The 17,554-nt window shown below is 51.5% G+C and overlaps 1 protein-coding gene across 1 annotated transcript in view; it reads left to right on the forward strand.

Moving 5' to 3' along the window:
* Positions 1-17,554, forward strand: part of GSBLH_T00001040001 (uncharacterized protein) — a gene marked incomplete at its 5' end in the record, with an annotated part of 37,750 nt that continues 20,196 nt past the window's right edge. Inside the window, one exon of the mRNA XM_013039364.1 lies at positions 1-17,554. This exon is cut by the window's right edge and continues 20,196 nt beyond it. Coding sequence (XP_012894818.1) covers positions 1-17,554 — 17,554 coding nt within the window.

The following is a 17,554-nucleotide window of genomic DNA, read 5'->3' on the forward strand; positions in this document are numbered from 1 at the left end:
ATGCGAAATGCGGATGTGATCAGTTTCACGACTGCCTACGATGTTCCCTACACGGTCTTCTTCACCAACAGCGAAGACCAGAGCTGCTCGAATCAGAACTTGTTGCTGAGCGAGCCGTTAGTCTTTACCCAGTTGAGCCGCGTGGACGAGACGTACGACCGTGCGCTGTACTGGTCGGAGTTGCCTGTGAACTTCACCACCTCCACGCAGGGCGAAGATTACTACGCTTGCATTAAGTTTGGCGACGAGGAATTCTATCACTATGGCTTGAACATCGATTACGAGTACCGTGTGCGCGTGTATGTGAAGGGAGTGTATGAGTTCTCTGCTCTGACGGAAGGTGTTGCGAGCGATCTGATCGTCGCCGATAAGGAGAAGGGATTCAGATTCAAGGTGGGCAGCGGCGATAGTAAGAGCGAGCGCATCATGTGGATATTGGAGTCCGAGGACTGTGCGAGCTATTCCTCGAGTGCTGTCGCTCCTACTCCTTTCCGCAATATGACTGACACGCTGTCCGTCACCGTGTCCAGCGACTTTGCGCAGAAGACGCTGAAGATGTGCTACTGGTTCGATTCTGTGCTGGTGAGCTATCCCGAGTATCATCTGAGTGTGCTTCAGCTCCTGCTGTTTGAGTTTATTGAGCAGAATCAGAACACGACTGCCAATGCTCTTGCTGTGATCTACCACAACAAGTATGCTCGCGCAGAGACGCTTGTGCCTTCTTCTTACACTTCAACGGGATTGAACGCGATCAAATTCGTGAGTCCCGAAGAAGACTGCAGTGCGCCTCGTCCCGTTTTCTCGCAACGGAGCGGTGGCGATGGTGGCGATGACGACTTTGATTTCGTGATCAACGATAATGGAGAGATGCCTTCCTACGGTCTGCTGTGCTACCAGTTCGAGCACGAGGACTTCTACCGCTTTGATGAGTATTCGCTGACCGTGGTCCAGCTGCTCGGTTTGAAGGCTAGCACGGGCGCGGACTATCGTGTTGTGGCCAACTATTCCAAGGATTTCACTCTCATGTGCAACAACTGCGTTAAGAGCGACATTCTTGCGTTTGCTCCGGATCATGATGCTTGTATGTCGGACGCTGATAACGACCTTACGTTTGACACGCACTACAAGAAGGGCGGCAACCTGACTTTTACGTTCACTACAGACTCGAGTTTGACGCATCTTGGATTCCATGGCCTGTGCTACCAGTTCAGCAATTATTGGGACCGAGACACCGACTCAAACAAGCTCTATTTCTCCAACATCCATGTGATCATTGCTCACATCGTAGAGCCCGAGGTGTCGAGTGGAAGTGTGATGTCCATCGTCATGAACCAGCAGAAGACGTTTGACTTTTCGCGATCTGTTGGTGTGTCGGCGAACGACAGCTTCACCTACATTCCTTCGGACCAGGGATGCCAGCCCACTTGCACTGGCGATCGATGCTTCACGATCAACAGCGAGCAGACCGCGAAGGTGATGTTCAATGTTCACTCGAATGACAACTTCTGGTCGATGTGCTATTACTTTGTTGACGAAGGAACGGGCATCGCCTACCCGTATAAGCTGATGATCCACGCGATCTCGTCTCTGAGCTCGAGTCCTTCTGCTACTCGCGCCTTTATCAATTCGGAGAAGCTGGTCTACCTCAGTGGATCGGGTATTCGATCCAATGATGAGGTGAAGTACGTCAGAGGTGACGCGGATTGCAACAGCACTGACGAATCCCGCATTGTTACTGGAACTGTGGTAGCGGACGAAGAGGTGCCGTACTTCAAGGTGACCTTCACGGAGAAGACTATGGGCGAGCATGACCGTTATCATTTGTGCTATCGGTTTGGACACGAGGAATGGCAGGCATACAGCGAATACTTCATGGAGGTGCTGGATGTGTCTCCCGAAGATTACCCCGAGTTCTATTCTAGCCGTAAAGCCATCGTGGAGCAGCGAAAGAAGATCTATATCGATGTGGCCAATCCCGCGACGACGAGCATCAAATTCGTTCCGGAGGCCGCCTCTTGCTTAACGCAGGGAGCGCCTCTCGTCGTTTACTCTCAGAATTCTACCGAGAGTGCTGAGGGACCGGTGTACCAAGTGCCGGTGCAGATCGATAGCGAGACGCAGAGAGGTTACATCGATTTTGCTTTCCTCATCAATTCGGCTCCCTCGTTCTTCAAGGGATGCATCGTGGAGGGTAGCGATGAGTCGCAGATCCGTCCCATGAGTGACGACTACACGATTATGGTTACGGATATTCCTGTGCTTGGCACAATGCATATCGTGTCTGGAGATTTGAAGGACATTATTGTGGGATCGCCGGAGAACCCGAAGGTGCCCGGTTTTGGTCGTCATGAGTACGATTTGGTGTATATTTCCACGGGAGATTGCATGGAGGAGGAGGACGGATTCAATGCTACCTACACTGGCTTTACGCTGGATCGTATTTACTACTACAATACATCGGACGATGCGATCAATACGTACAACGTTTGCTACCAGCCTTCGCGTGAGCAGCGGATGATGGCCGGCACTCTCTCTGTGGTGACAATGACGAGCGCCATAAATAAGCTGCTGCTGCCCGAGCACCCCGATCTGCTTCGTGGACTTTATCCTGAGCAAATCGATCTCGAGATTTTGGGCTACAAGAAGGAGTTTGGTCCTGGCTACATCATGTTTATCGAGGCCGATAAGAACGAGTGCAAGGAGGAGTACGCATTCAACATTTTCCAGGATCCAGTGCCGAAGAAGTTTAAGGAAGTGAAGGCTCAGCGGGATGGCGGCGCTACGGTGTATGTGAAGGCCCATTCCGAGATTTATTGGGATGCTTACTCCGTCTGCTATAAGCATGGAGAGGATGACGAGTATCATCTCTATCCGTTCACTTTTAACATGTTGGTGGTCAACAACGTGACGGTGGATCACGGATTGCCCGACATGTTTGTGGTGGGTCAGCCCAAGAGTTTGAATGTGGACGGTATCGGTTTGAATCGCGACGAGGACGTGCTGTTCTTCAGTCTGGATAGTGTGTACAACACATCCTCTGTGCCCGATCAGTCTATCTTCATGCATACCCTTTCGGACCTGCCTATGGAGCATACGTTTGAAGAAGAGCAGGAGGAGCTGGTTTACGCATATGTGCTCAGTTCGAGATACAATATGATCGTGAGAGTATTTAATGATGATGTCCGCTGGGTGTTAACGATTGCCCAGCCGCCTATTGTGACTCCGTTGTATGATATGGACAACCGAATCGTGTACATGGAGCCCACGACGTTCGTGGCGACGGGTACGCATGTCTCGAACAGCGACACTGCCTCGTTCATTCCAGCGTGGTCGTCCGATTGCAACATGGTCAATCCCAACGACATAGTCCATGTGCAGAATAAGATGTTCACTATCACTGTGGAAGAAAAGAGCTTCTTTAACGAGGGAATTGTCATCTGCTACAAGATGGGAAGTGAGCTGTGGACTCGTTATGACACGGTTTACAAGCTGATCACTGTGAATGTGACAACGGGAAGGGAGGACAACAATGCCGTTGTGGGATTGCAGCAAACGTTCGTATTCAGCGGAGACTATCTGGGCGGAAACGATCACTACAAGTGGGTGAAGAAGAGTCTGGGAAGTTGCGCACCGGATGACTCGGACGCTGAGGGATTCATCGAAAATGGCATTCGTTCTGTGTTCAGCATTTCGGACTCGCAGGTGAGCGATATCGTGACGTTCACACGCTCCTCGCGCGGTGAGGAGCTCGCGTTGTGCTGGCAGTACAAGCAGGGCCCGTTCCACTTCATCCAGGCTTTCCTTGAACTGAAGTCCATCGATTCGTTCACGTCCGAGTACGGAGACGACGAAACCATCTTCTTCGATCTTCCCAAGACGTACTTGATTGAAGGTTACGGCCAGAGCGAGAACGATTACATGCTGTTGGCGCGTGGTAATGACCCAACGTGCAAGGCTCCGATCCAGGCGATCTATTTCTTCTCCGGAGACCTTTCGAGAGTGGATGTGGTGGTTCCCAGCACGGAGAGCTGGAGTAACAATACGTTCAGTCTTTGCTACGCGTTCTCCGGAGGCGCTGGCATCCTTCCTTTGGGTCTTCAGTTGCGAGCTGTTACAGTGTCCCTGGACTACTCGCCTACTCTTTTCCTGGAAGAGCAGTACATCTACACGATCACTGGACCTGAGGACTATGTTAGTCACAATGATTCGATTAGTTTCGTAACCACTCTGGAGGAGTGCTACATGAACACTACGACGCGCTACTATGTGGAGGAGCGATCCATTCCTGTCTACGTGACGGAGATTCCTATTCCTGGAGTTGGCGACTACTCGATCTGCTTCTGCTTCGATGAGAGCTGCTTCGTTACCAACAACAGAGTGTCTCTCTATCACATTACGGACGTGAGAGCCACGGAAGGAGGTGCCCACGCCTTGATCTATGGACTGGAGAAGACCTTTGAGGTGGACGGCGTGAACGTGCATGACGGAGACTTGGTGACTTTCGATTGCGTGTCTGATCCTTCCTACTCGATCGGTCCTTTCACTGTGAGCAACAACCTGATCACGGTCGATGACGCTGCGTTCACTCTCGAGGTGGCTCGTGCCTGCGATCGTGCGATGCTGTCCTACTCGTTTGACTCGTTTAACCATACCTTCGATCTGATCTACTCGATTAGCTATGTGGATGATGTGGAGAACGTTCCTCTGCTGTTCAACACGACAACCAGCGTGAAGATCAGTGGCCGTGACGTGGTAGTCGGCGATAAGGTGAAGCTTGGAGTTTCGAGCTGCGCGGACGAGGATGGAGCGGTGTTCGTTGTGGAGAAGAGAGATCCCGATCTGGTGTTCAACGTTTATCTCAGCTTCGTAACGAGCCATGTGCTGAAGGTGTGCTACCTGTTCGCTGGAGAGGAGAGCTATGCAGATACCTACTTCACGCTGAACGCTTATATGGTGAGAATTGAAGCTCCGGAGAACAACGCGGTGGTTGCTAATCACACCTACACTTTGCCGGTCTCAGGAGTGGGTCTGAGCTCGAACGATAGCGTGCTTATTTCTCGCAATCCGGACTGCTCCGTTGTTGCTTGGAGCGAGCACCCCGTCAATGTGGAGAATAGTTGGCATGTGAGCATCACGATTCCCACTGTGGAGGAGAAGCTGTTTATCTGCTACAAGTTCGAGGATCTGGAAGATATCATTCCGATGAATATTCAGTTCCGCTCGTCCTTCATCACGGTGGATGTGGATCAGATCGTGAACCGTGTCGATCTGCTGATGCACGTGACTGGAGCGCAGAGTGGAGACAGAGTGGCGATTGCTCCTGCTGGAGTGAATACCAGCCCTGAAGAGGACGCGGACGCTTGCGGCAGCACGATGTATTTCACCGAGTTGGACGAGGAAATGAAGTTCGAGGACTACATTGTGTTTGAGGGACTGCTGCCTGTGGACGTGCACCTGTGCTACGCGGTGAACTCGATCTGGGTGCCAATCCGCCGTCTGCCTTTCATTGGTTTGAGCAACATTGTTCCCGCTTCCATCTTGGCCGACAGAGAGTACACTTTCTTCGTGAATGCCACGAACGTGCATGGAGATTGCGATGTCAATAGACTGGAGTTCCAGGAGAGCTGGGTGGATCTGGATTGCCAGTTCACGAACAATCTCTTCTCTGGTACCTTGAGCGACATTTTCAGCGACGAGAGCAACAACCCGGTTCGTTTCGGAGGCGTGGGATCCAACCAGTGCAGCAACCAGCTGGGACCGAACGGCAACTTCATCATCCTGGATTTCGGAGCGTGCTACGATGTGACCCGACTCACAATCGAAACGAAGACGGATTCTGATGACTTGACGGAGCTGCACGTGTTCTCTGCCATGAACAAGACGGGCATTTTCACGGAGGCCTATTTCGATAACTACGACAACACTCTGGAGTTGGGAACGGTGAACGAGAGAGAGATCAACTTCTCTGGCCGTGCGATGAAGCTGGAGTTTACGCGCAACAATGGTCACGCGATTTACACTTCCATCTACCAGATCAATCTGTATGGTCATCCGTGCAATCTTGACTCGCACTTTGCTGTGAAGTATGTCGCTGAGTCCGAGAGCTGCGAGGACGTGGATGAGGTGTTTGAGGTGTCCGTTTGCTCTCAGGAGTTCACCCATACGTTTAACAGCTCGTATGACGGAAAGCGTGTGTGCTTCCTGCATCCCAACTATCAGGAATATGTGCTGTATCCCAATATCACGATGGAGATGAAGTATGTGAGTGGCTTCAGCGGAAGCAACCAGTTGGCGGTGCATACATCTCGCGTGGCGAAGCTGGTTGGTAAGGGCATTGAGGAAGGAGACGTTGCGAAGTTCGTGCCTGTCGGCTCCAGTTGCGACTATGTGGCGCCCGAGTTTACAGTGAGACGAAACGGCAATATCAAGCTGACGGGCTTTGATGTTGTGGGCAACTACAGTCTGTGCTACAAGTTTATCAACTCCGTCGACAGCTTCCTGCCGCATCCCCATGTGATTTTGGAGGTGGTGGAGCCGTACGTCCGTGCGGTGGTTCCCAATTGGGCGATGGTGGGCAAGACTCAGGAGCTGCAGTTCATCGGCGCAGGCATCACGGAATCGGATCATGTGAAATTCATTTCTTCTGATAAGGATTGCAACGGAAACGACAGCGGTGCTACCCTGTACGCGCTTGACAAGGACGGAAAGTTGAATATAACCTTTACGAATCCTCTTCCTTCTGGAAAGGTGTGCTACCGCTTCGGACTGAGTACGACCTTCATCGACTTTGGCCTTCTGTTCGAGGTGTACAGCATTCGAGCAATTCATCCTACCGAGTTTGTGGACGAGCTTCCGGAGCAGGTGTCGTTCTACGGAGTGGGCATTACCGTGAACGACGAAGTGTGGTTCGTGGATAATCGTTTCAAGTGCGAGGACTCGACCTTGCGGTTTGATCTCAGCGACGCCACAGTGGATGTTGTGGCCAACGAGGTCGTGCTGACGAAGGAAATCACGCTGACCACCCAGTTGGCGGAAACCACAATGAAGGTTTGCTACAAGTTGCATGCTGTGGATGAGATTCAAGAGCTGGAGGGCATCACGCTCAAGGTGTACAAGAGGTCGGTGAGTGTCAAGATTATGGACACTTTATCTGACCCGTACTATGTGAGTGGTCGCCAAATGACGTATCGCGTGGAAGGCCATGGAGTGGGTCACAATGAAACCGAGAAGGTGTATTTGGCGAATCAGAATGAGCCTTGCCCCACCACTAGCCATCCGGGCAATGAGATCGCGGTGACGCGAATCGAGAACGGACTCGGCAAATTCGTCCTGCATCGGACTGTGGAGAATACGGCGTACTTGAAGGTCTGCTACTTGTTCGATGGAAAGCAGGAGTACGAGGACATGAATGTGAGAATTCCGATCCTGATGATCAACAATGTGCGTCTGGAGGATCCTCTGCGTCTGGAGTTGTCTGTCTACAAGAACACGGCCAATCTGTTCTCTGTGGATGGACACAACATCCAATCTGGAGATAAGATGAAGTTTGTGGATCGTATGGGTCAGGCCGAGTATTCGTGCATGTCGAGCGGATCGGCTCTTCACGGTCAAGAGCCCGTGACTCTGACGTACATCCCCAGTACGCGCCGTACTCAGGGAGTGTTCCGTTTCACGGAGCCTGGTTTGAACCTGGCTATGTGCTATTACTTCTCTGCTTATAATGAAATGGTTCTGTTTTCGAACATCATGGTGGATGTGTTGGACGTGGTGTACGATAGCGAGAATGTTGCTGTTTTGGACGAGCCGTACGAAATGTCGTTCAGTGGAGCGGGCCAGAAGATGGGAGACCAGGTGATGTGGGTGCGATCCTCGGCTACATCGTGCACATCTCCTACGGTGCAGGCGTCTTCGATCGAGACTTTGGACGAGCATCTGAATGTGACTTTCGTGTTCGACGCCCTGTACCGCAACCTGAAGCTGTGCGTGAAGTCTGACAACGACATTTGGACGATGCTGGATGAGTACAGACTGGATGTGGTCGGAGTGTCTACGTTCGATATTCCTGCGTACAGTAGCTGGAGAAGCGGAACCAATTACGCCATCATGGCCGGTAAAGAGGTGGACACGGTGTTCAACAGCGGAGATGAGGGAGACAGGGTGAAGTTCATTCCGGAGAGTTCGAGTTGTGACAACGACATGGGAGTGTGCGGCAGCGTGGAGCTCTTGGAGACCACCAAAGCCAAGCTGACCTGTACTCCTGCCACAAAGGTGGTGATGTGCTACTACTTCTCCCGTCTGGGTCGCTGGAAGCTGTATTCCGAATATGGCTTGACGGTGCGGGGTCCGACCAGCTTGACGAACAACGTGGTTGTGGAAGGCAATAGCATGATTGCGAACGTGATTCTGGATGGAGTGGATGTGGCCAACAAGTGTGACGAGGAGTGCATAACCGACGACGAAGCGTTCAAGAATAACGTGTCGATCGAGTCGAACGACGAGAAACTGCTGGAAAGCGAGTTGAAAAAGGCCTTGGGCGAAACGCAGTACGGAATCCAATCCGAAATCGATCGTCCTCTGGAGATCATCTTCCGCTACACTGAGCACATCGCCATTACTGCCATGCATGTGCATGCTCCTCGTAGTGAGCTGTCTCCGCGCAGAATGAATATGTACCGTATGGAGAGCGAGAAGTACGTGCTTGCGTTTAGCTGGGAGACGCAATTCAACGAGCAAAACCAGGCGATGAAGTCGGATACGACTGGCTTCCATGGCACGAGTAATACTTGGAAACTGGAGATTGTGGACACGTTTGCGGAGGACCCGTCGAGCGAGTTCTACAAGTATACCTATTTCACTGGCATTGAGATTTTCGTGAACAATGGAGAGTTCAGCAACACGGTGAAGGCGAAGTTTGTCCCTCTGGGTATGGACTGCTCGACTTCTTCTGCCATGATCGATCCGTCGACCAATGCAGTGTTGGAGGAGGTTCGCATGGATGAGTGCTCGGGTCTGCTGGAGCGCTTCACGGTCGCGGATATTTCGCAGACGTACCACCTGTGCTACGCTCAGACCGATGCTCCTAATGGCTACAACGATTTCATTAGTTATGATATCTCCTTTATGATCCGTAACACGCAAGTGGAGTCGGAGGGATATAATAACTATGCGATTTCGGGATACAGCAAGACTTTGTATCTGAATGCTGGAGAGTATGTGCCTACAAGCATTAAGTTTGCCACTGTTGGTAAATCGTGCTCTGAGACCAATCCGGATGATATTTTCGGACCATTTGCAGTCTCTAATAATAGCGTGACGATCTTGTTCGACATCCCGTACGAGAGCAAGTACGATGGAATGCGTTTGTGCGTGCAGTATGGATCTGAGGATATCTACGAGCCCCAGCAATTGGAGATGCATCTTAGCGAGGTGAAGGTTTCGAACCCGGTTGCTTTCTGGACCACACACGAGCCGTATGCTTTGAACCTCGAGGGTCGGTTCTTGTATGAGTCCGAGGGTGACGTGTATGTCACTGGCAACATTTTGAACGATACGACTGTTGTTATGACTCAGGCGTCCAACACGTATCCTGATCTCGGCTACAGCATTGCGAACAAGGGAGTTGCCAATATTGCTTTCACCTCTCACGGAGAAGAAGAGCAGCTGTATATGTTCGCTCTTGAATTGGGAACGGAGATTCCTCTGAAAAAGAACTTGAATGACTCTATGATGATGAAGGTCACGGTGTACACGTTCGGCACACTGTCGCGTACTCGCTTCTTGGTTGGAATGACCTACAATAACGTGAAGATCGAGAACTCGTTCGGCGTCATCGAGGGAGACGACCAGGTGAAGCTCTGCGAGACGGAGAACGCGAGCAACTGCTTGGAGGATGTCTTCGATATCATAAAGCTGGACGACGAGTTGTTCTTGGAGTTGGGAGAGCTGCGCACAGCCGGAGACTACTCGCTGTACTACAAATGGGAAAATGTGAACGGAGGAGAGTTCGTTAACACGCACGTCGAGCTTCAGATTCAGAATTATACGGGCGTGATTGTGTTTACGAACGCGCCTGGCTATTTCATCGCTGGAAGCCAGCTGGAGATCGAGGGCAACGGTGTCGACGAGGGTGACCAGGTCATTATGCGATCTCAGGAGGAGGGAGAGAGCGACAGCGATCTTACGCTTGATGTGATTCGTGATGGCTCCCGTGTGTACATTGATACCGCTGGCTATGTGTTTACTACACCTGTGGTGCACGTGTATTACAAGTACTACAACGATGCTCCGAACAACGCTAGTCTCATTTTTGTGGACAACCTGGATGTCCTCATGGTTTCAATGGACTTCACGGAGAACAGCGTGGTGACGGAGTATCCTTACCGCTTCCGCGCGACTGGCTTGAACATGAACAGCACGGATTCGATTGTTCTTTCTACCCATTGCACGGAAGGTGCGCCAGTGTACGCCTCGTGGAGTGCGGAGGAGGATGTTGACGACGGCGAAGGCTTTGAGGGAGAGCAGTTCCGTGTGGTGTTCTCCAATGAGCTTTTGTCGTACGAGCAGCCCTTGGTACTGTGCTATAAGTTCTCTCTTTACGATGCGTATGCCAACCTTCAGATGGTGACGATTCATCCCGTGAACGTGTACACGGATTCGAATCAGTACTTCGCGACCCGCGGCGACGTTCTGGAGATTACATTGATGGGCAATTACCCCCAGTCTAACGAGAACGACATCAGTTTGCTGTTGTCGCCCTCTTCTTCGTGCGACACTTCTGTGATCGACTACTCTACGTTCAACCAGAACACCTTCTATTTCTTGATCGAGGATGTGACGAGCCTGGAGTACTACGTGTGCCTGCGCTGGGATAAGAAGAGTTCGCCTCGTGTGATCGAGAACACGATCGTCCATATGATGGATCTCGAAGAGTTGGACATGTCCATAGGAGTCGTTGGTCAGCACGTGACCGTTCCTGTCCGTGGAAAGGGTCTGGTGAACGGTGATATGATCATGTTCGCCAAGGACTTCTGCACGAACTCGATCCGGAACGGACCCTTCGAAATCAAGAGCAGTAACAATCAGCTGGTGTTCGAGGCAGACTGGACGACTGCTCTGGACCAGGCCTTTGTCGTCTGCTACAAGTTCAATGGACGTTCGGTGTACACTCAGGTGAAGGACATGAGCGTTTACATCATCCAAACGGGTCCCATCACGCCTTCCGTGCTTCGTGTGAAGGAGGCGGAGCCCATCTCTGTTTCTACCAACGTCATTCCTCCTGGCTCTTCTCTCTACTTGGGCGCTTCGTGCAGCGACGAGCTGACGGAGATCGAGTACAACTCTGCGCTGTCCAGCGAGTTCTCGTTCACGATGTCGTTCAACGAGACTGCTTCGCTGGAGCTGTGCTTGAGCAATAACGGAGAGCACTTCGTGAGTCTGGGAGCGTTGAATGTTGTGGATGTGACCTACCTGTCCGTGGATACGTTCGCCGCTGGACTGCCTCTGGCGGGCGCTTTGAACAGCACCATCTACATTGAGGGCTACGTGGTGCCTGATAGCATGGTGAAGTTTGTGGAGAATAGCTGCGACGAGGAAGGAGCGGAGGCGATTCCGCTGACGGAGAACATGGAGTTGGATGTGGAGATTCCTTTCCCGAGAGTTGGCAAGTTCAAGCTGTGCCTGATTTCTCCTGGAGCTTCTCGAGGCTACTTGTACAACAATCTTGTTGTGGATGTGAAGGAGATGACCATTACTTCCTCCGGCTCGCTGAAGTTGTTCACGAACACCAAGAAGACGATCAATGTGGACGTGGACGTGTCTGTGGACGATATTACCCTGATCACGATCTTCCTGGCTCCTTCGGAGTCTTGCGAAAATGGTGTGGGTAGTGACGTCACCAATGAAGTGACGATAACCAAGTCCTCTGCGGTTCAGTTCAGATTCACTCAGGGATATCCCGATGCGTTGAAGGTGTGCGCGCGTTATGCTGACTTGGCTCCTGTTTACACGGGTGCTACGTTGTACGTGTACTCCGCATCCTTCGATCCTCCAGTCTGGAGACCGTTCTATGGCATCCGTTATTATTTCTCTGGAGTGACGCTGATTAATCCATTCAATCCTCCTGGCATTGTGTATGCGAAGTGGTATCCTCTTGACAATACTGGAATGAAGTGCGAGGACTTGGAGGGATTGGGAGATCCATTGTCTGAAATCACCTCGATGGTCTTTAAGCAAAGTGGCGAGTTGCAGACTTGCTTGAAATTCGACCCGTCTGCGCCGTTCGAAGCTCTGCCTCTCGAAGACCTTCTTGTAGATGTGTATGGAAACATCACATTGACGATTGAAGGTGTGGATCGTTTAGTGGTGAATAAGCCTTTCATCATTAGCGTATCGGGTGATGATATTGACAAGATCAGCCATATCTGGTGGCGCAATGATCTTGGTCAGGAATCCAGCCGGGAGGAGTTGTACAACGGGCACATGGCTCATTATACCTTGCCGAGTCCTGGCTTGTGGTGGATCGTTGTGGAGTATCAGTGCGAGGATGAAAATGGATGCGACTATGCTGATTATCGAAACGAGGCTAGCTTGACGCGTACTGTATCCCAGTTCGTGAACGTGGATGTGCTTTATTGGCTGAAGAACCGAGAGATTCCTGGAAGTGATACTCAGAAGAAGAACAATCTTGAAGTTCGCGGTTACTACTTGCAGAGTGGTGATAAGATTGCTTTCTTGCCGACTGAGAGCAACTGCCAGAACTCCCAGAACTGCGAGTCTGTCAGCACTGCGTATAGCATTGTTGCAGATCCGGACAACAGCATGCTTTACTATCTCGAGGAGGTGCTGAACGTGGAGCAGTTCGCAGCGCAGAGCTGCATCTGTTTCAGTTACGGCGAGAACAACTGGATGTCCTACCCGTCTGAGGTGCTGCACATTCCCGAAAGCAACACTGTGAGAAGCACGGACCGGGAAGCCTATTTGATTCCTCTCTCGTCAACGAGTGGCAATAGTGTCGAGGCCCGTGTGAGCCTTGATCTTTATGGCCATGTTGGAATCGTGGAGAATGCGATGGGCTACATCCTGCCTACTGGCCAGAGTTGTACTCCTGATACCGTGCCAAGTTCGACGGACGGTTCATCGTATGTGGAAGCGAGAAAGGGAGATCAGTATGGTTATGTCCATGCCAGTGTGTACTACAATGTGTCCTTGCCGAGCAATCCGACTTATATTCTCTGCTATCAGGTTGAGCCTAGCGGAATAGTGGAAGTTGATGTGACGGTGAAGTTCCTGAACATTCAGCCCATCAACATGAAGGCTGCTCGAGGTGCCCCTATTATTTTGAGTGGCGTGGATAGCATTACGGACAACTCCGAAGCCTTCTGGTCGTTAGATGCAGATTGCTCGGGCGCGGTGTCTTTGACAACGATTTGCTCGGGCGGCGCTTGCAGCTGGAATGAGGGTGTGAAGCCTTATCTGTCCGAGGACGCTCATCTCTGTGTACGCTTTGACGGAACCACTTTGTTTGTGCCTGTGAATACCGTTACGCTGTCGGTATATGGCTTGAACGACAAGAGCATTGACATGTTCAGAATTGCCGATGGCGACTGCAAGCGTACCGTGAACTTCGAAGCCCACGGAACTGTTGAAAAGATCAACTTTGTGGATTATGAGACGAAGAATGTCATCGAGGAGAACATGTACTGTGAGAGTGCCACGGAGTGCTACTTGTACAGTGCGGATTACAGTTTGGTTGAGAGTGATAAGGTGGGTGTAATGGTCAAATTTGCGGAATTGGAGACGGAGGCGTTCATGGAGGATGTGGTTATTTATGTGCGAGACATTCCCACTTTGGCCACTCCAAAGATGTATGTCAACCATGACCATCTTCTGAAGTTGGAGTCCAATCTGTTTGATCCTAGTGAGACAGTCGAGATCACGCATCAGGAGCACAGTTTCAACACTTCGCTGACAATCGAGAGCGACGGCAAATCGGCTACTGCGTCTGTGAAGCTTTCGCATACTGGAGCGCATACGGTGACTTATCATTACCGAGACTTGGAGGGCTATAGTTGCAGTGCTCTCACTCAAGCATTTGGCACCATCAGCGTGATTAATATCACCGCGATCGCTCCGAGATTGGTGACGGATTACGCCACCCTTTCGTACACGCTAAGCACGGAGGAAGAGATCCAGGAAGCGAATAAAGACACAATTATTCTCTGTGACCCGGATGATTCCAGCTGTCTGAAGCAGTATGCATCCAGCTCTATAGACCAGAAGTATCTTGTGGGCCAGATCATGGCATCGCATACGGCATATCTGAAGATCTCTGAATATATCCCGAGTCTGAATTCTCTGGCGGTGTACTACAGAATTGGATCGGGTTCTCTGATCTCGACGGGTCTGTCTCTGGACGTGCTGCACATTGAGAGCATCGACTTGACGAATGTTCCTGAAGGCGTTTCGGTAAAGAACATCGGTCTTCGGGGAAGCGGCTTTAGCGTGAATGACAAGCTGAAATTGGTTGCGGACGAGAAGGTGTGCTCTGGAATCGAGCCGATGGTTCTTGATATTGCCTACACGACCGGTTACGTGATCGAGAGACTCACTGCCCCCACTCTGCCTGCAGGCTGCGAGTTTGCCAAGTTGAATGTTCTGTACTTGCCCGCTGATGCCTCCAACCAGGAAATTGCGACTGGTTATGCGATTCGCGTGAACCGTGTGGTAATGAGTGCGGCTGCGGTATCCAAGTGGAACATGTTCCCGAAGAGCGAGCAGACGTTCAATGTCCAAGGTAGTACGAACATTCAGGAGATGCGCTTCTTCTTCATGGACGCGCAGGGCAACGCTTATGACTGCGAGACGCGACCTGAGGAGATGACTGGCGTGGTGCCTGTGACATGCTCGTTCAAGGATGTGAAGAACTCCGGAGAAGTGTGCATGTATTTCCAGTACTATGATACCGTGAATAACCATATCGAGTGGGTGGATGACTACCATCCAATCGAGAATGCTTGCTACTACATCCTGGACGCGGAGGATAGCTATCATTCCGCTCTTCAGTTCACCAAGATCAATCCTCACTACAGTAGTGCGGTCGCTGTTGTGGATATTAGCTTCCAGAACTTCAACGAGCAGGAAGTGGCCCGCTACACCGCTTCTCTCATGGAGCTGGAGTTCGTGCTGCCCACTACGGAGGACAAGGTGATTGCGATCGCTTCTTACGGATCCTACATGGGAGCTTTCAACAACATCAAGGTGCGTGTGGGTGGTTTGCAGTCGGTCCAGCCTGCGGCCAACAAGACGCTGCTGACCACGATCGAGTCAAATCTGGATCTGATCCTGATCGACACTCCTGCCAACAGCAGATTTGGATTCTCCGCCGATACCAGCTGCACGGATGTGAGCTACATTAACTCGCTGAAGATTTGCGATGCTTCGACCGAGGCGACGGGCGTTTGCCAGGATGTGGTGAGCATCACGTTCAACGAGGCCTACACGAACCTGTACGTGTGCGTGGACTACAGCGGACAGGGCTTCAAGTTCTCGGGTCTTCCGTTCTTGACCGTGTTGGACTTCGGTAACTCGATCACTGTCCTTGCTGGTAAGGAGACGCGCATCAACTACCAGTATATTACTCCTTCGTATCCGGAGTACTGCACATACAATTATACCACTCCGGATGTGAGCAATTCTTGCGATATGGTGAGTTCGATCTTCGCTGGTGAGTCGGCCTTGGTTGTGGATGGTGTGGTGACGACGTCTCTCGTGTTCGGTGGTAACATCGAGACGAACCCGTTGTGTGACAACCGTCCGATTGACCCGAAGAATCAGTGGATCGTGTTTGACTTCGGCGAATGCTTCCATGTTTCTGAGATCGATATGTACCTGCTGGGCATTGACACGGATCCTCGCTACTTAATTCTGGAGACGAGCGACGTTTTGACCACGAATGACAAGGCCTGGACCTTTGAGGCTCGGATGGAGATTGTGAATTCGAGAGTGGGATGGTACAACATGACGTCGTTCTCTTTGAACGGTCGCTATGTGCGCATGCGCATTGTTGACAGCCAGACGACATTCATTATCCTGAGCGAGGTTGCCTTCATTGGTACGTCGTGCGAAGACACTACGTCTCCCGCGATTAATGTGAAGTGGGTGAAGTACACTTCTGCTGGCGAACTGGACTGCAGTCTCGCTGGATACGAGAGTACGATTTACTCTTGCACTCGTACTGGAGTGGTGAACATTACCGAGGTGGGAGAGTACGGTCTTTGCCAACAGAAGGAGGAGGAGGAGGAGACCGAGAACGTTTGGGAATCTGTATACAACTTTAACATGCGCGCGGTTGGCATCACTGCAGCCACGAACCTGCATAACATTCCTTCGGGTGGTTTGCGCACTGTGAAGTTATCTGGATTTGGCATTTCGGATAGCGACAAGATTGCGTTTGTGAGTGAGTCCACGGACTGCGTCACCGTGTCGGAGGGATCTGCGAACGTGTTCAGCGTGCAGGACGCGAGAGCGGAGATGCGATTCTCTGCTCCCGAGGGCAGATACAAGCTGTGCTACATGTTTGATGGTCTTGCCTTCCATGAGACGATGGTTCCGTCCTTCACGATCGTGGAGGCTGGCGAGGTGACGTTGAGCAGCACCAAGTTCATCAACAACTACCCGAACACGTTTACTGTGATCGGCAACGGAGTGTCTGAGAACGACGAGATTGCTTTCACTGCTGGCAACTGCGTCAATGCCACGTACATGCCGATCCAAAAGATCCATAACGAGTACGGCGTGTCCACGGAGACATTCCCTGTGAGAGGTGTGAATCTGAAGGTGTGCTACCGATTCGGCGGTCTGGATGTGAGAATGCTGAACACCACTGTGAGTGTGGTGGAGGTGTTCCCGATCGAGCTGGATGAGGTTCCTTACAATCTGCAGGCGAAGATTTCGTTGCAGGGAGTTGGTTTGACGGAGAGTGATCGACTCTGCATGATCTCTTCGTCGAGCACGTGCGGCCAGTGCGCTGCTGCCGGCTCGACCGCGCAGGTTGCGAAGGATGAGGAGGGACGCTTCTACGCCATGATGCTGTTCACTGTGCAGACAACTCTGAAGATGTGCTACCAGTACAGCTTCTACGAACCCTATGTGGAGATCGGCGACAAGACGTACACGGTGGTGGCTCCTGCGCTGAACAGCCTGATTCCTTCTCGCATCGTGGGCAACGTGAACAATACCATTGTATTCAACGGCAAGTTCATGGGCGGAGAGGTTCTGAACGGAGCGGTGGAGGTTGTATTCAGTCAGTCGATGGATTGCCAGAACCCTGTCGCTCTGGCGAACGGCAGCTCTTCGTTCTATCTGGGACTGGTTGGTGAGCCGAACATCTACGGACTGACAGATGTGATGTTCGGTACAGAAGAGGACCTTTCGACGCTCTACGTGTGCCTGCGCTACCCGTCGGCGACCGCGATGGAATACTCCAACAAGGTGCTGGAGGTGGTTCTGATTCGATCGATGCAGCCCAGTGTTATTCCTCTCAACACGTACAGTTATG

This window comes from Blastocystis hominis, assembly GCF_000151665.1.
Source record: "Blastocystis hominis, Singapore isolate B (sub-type 7) whole genome shotgun sequence assembly, scaffold_1".
NCBI classification, from domain to species: domain Eukaryota; class Bigyra; order Opalinata; family Blastocystidae; genus Blastocystis; species Blastocystis hominis.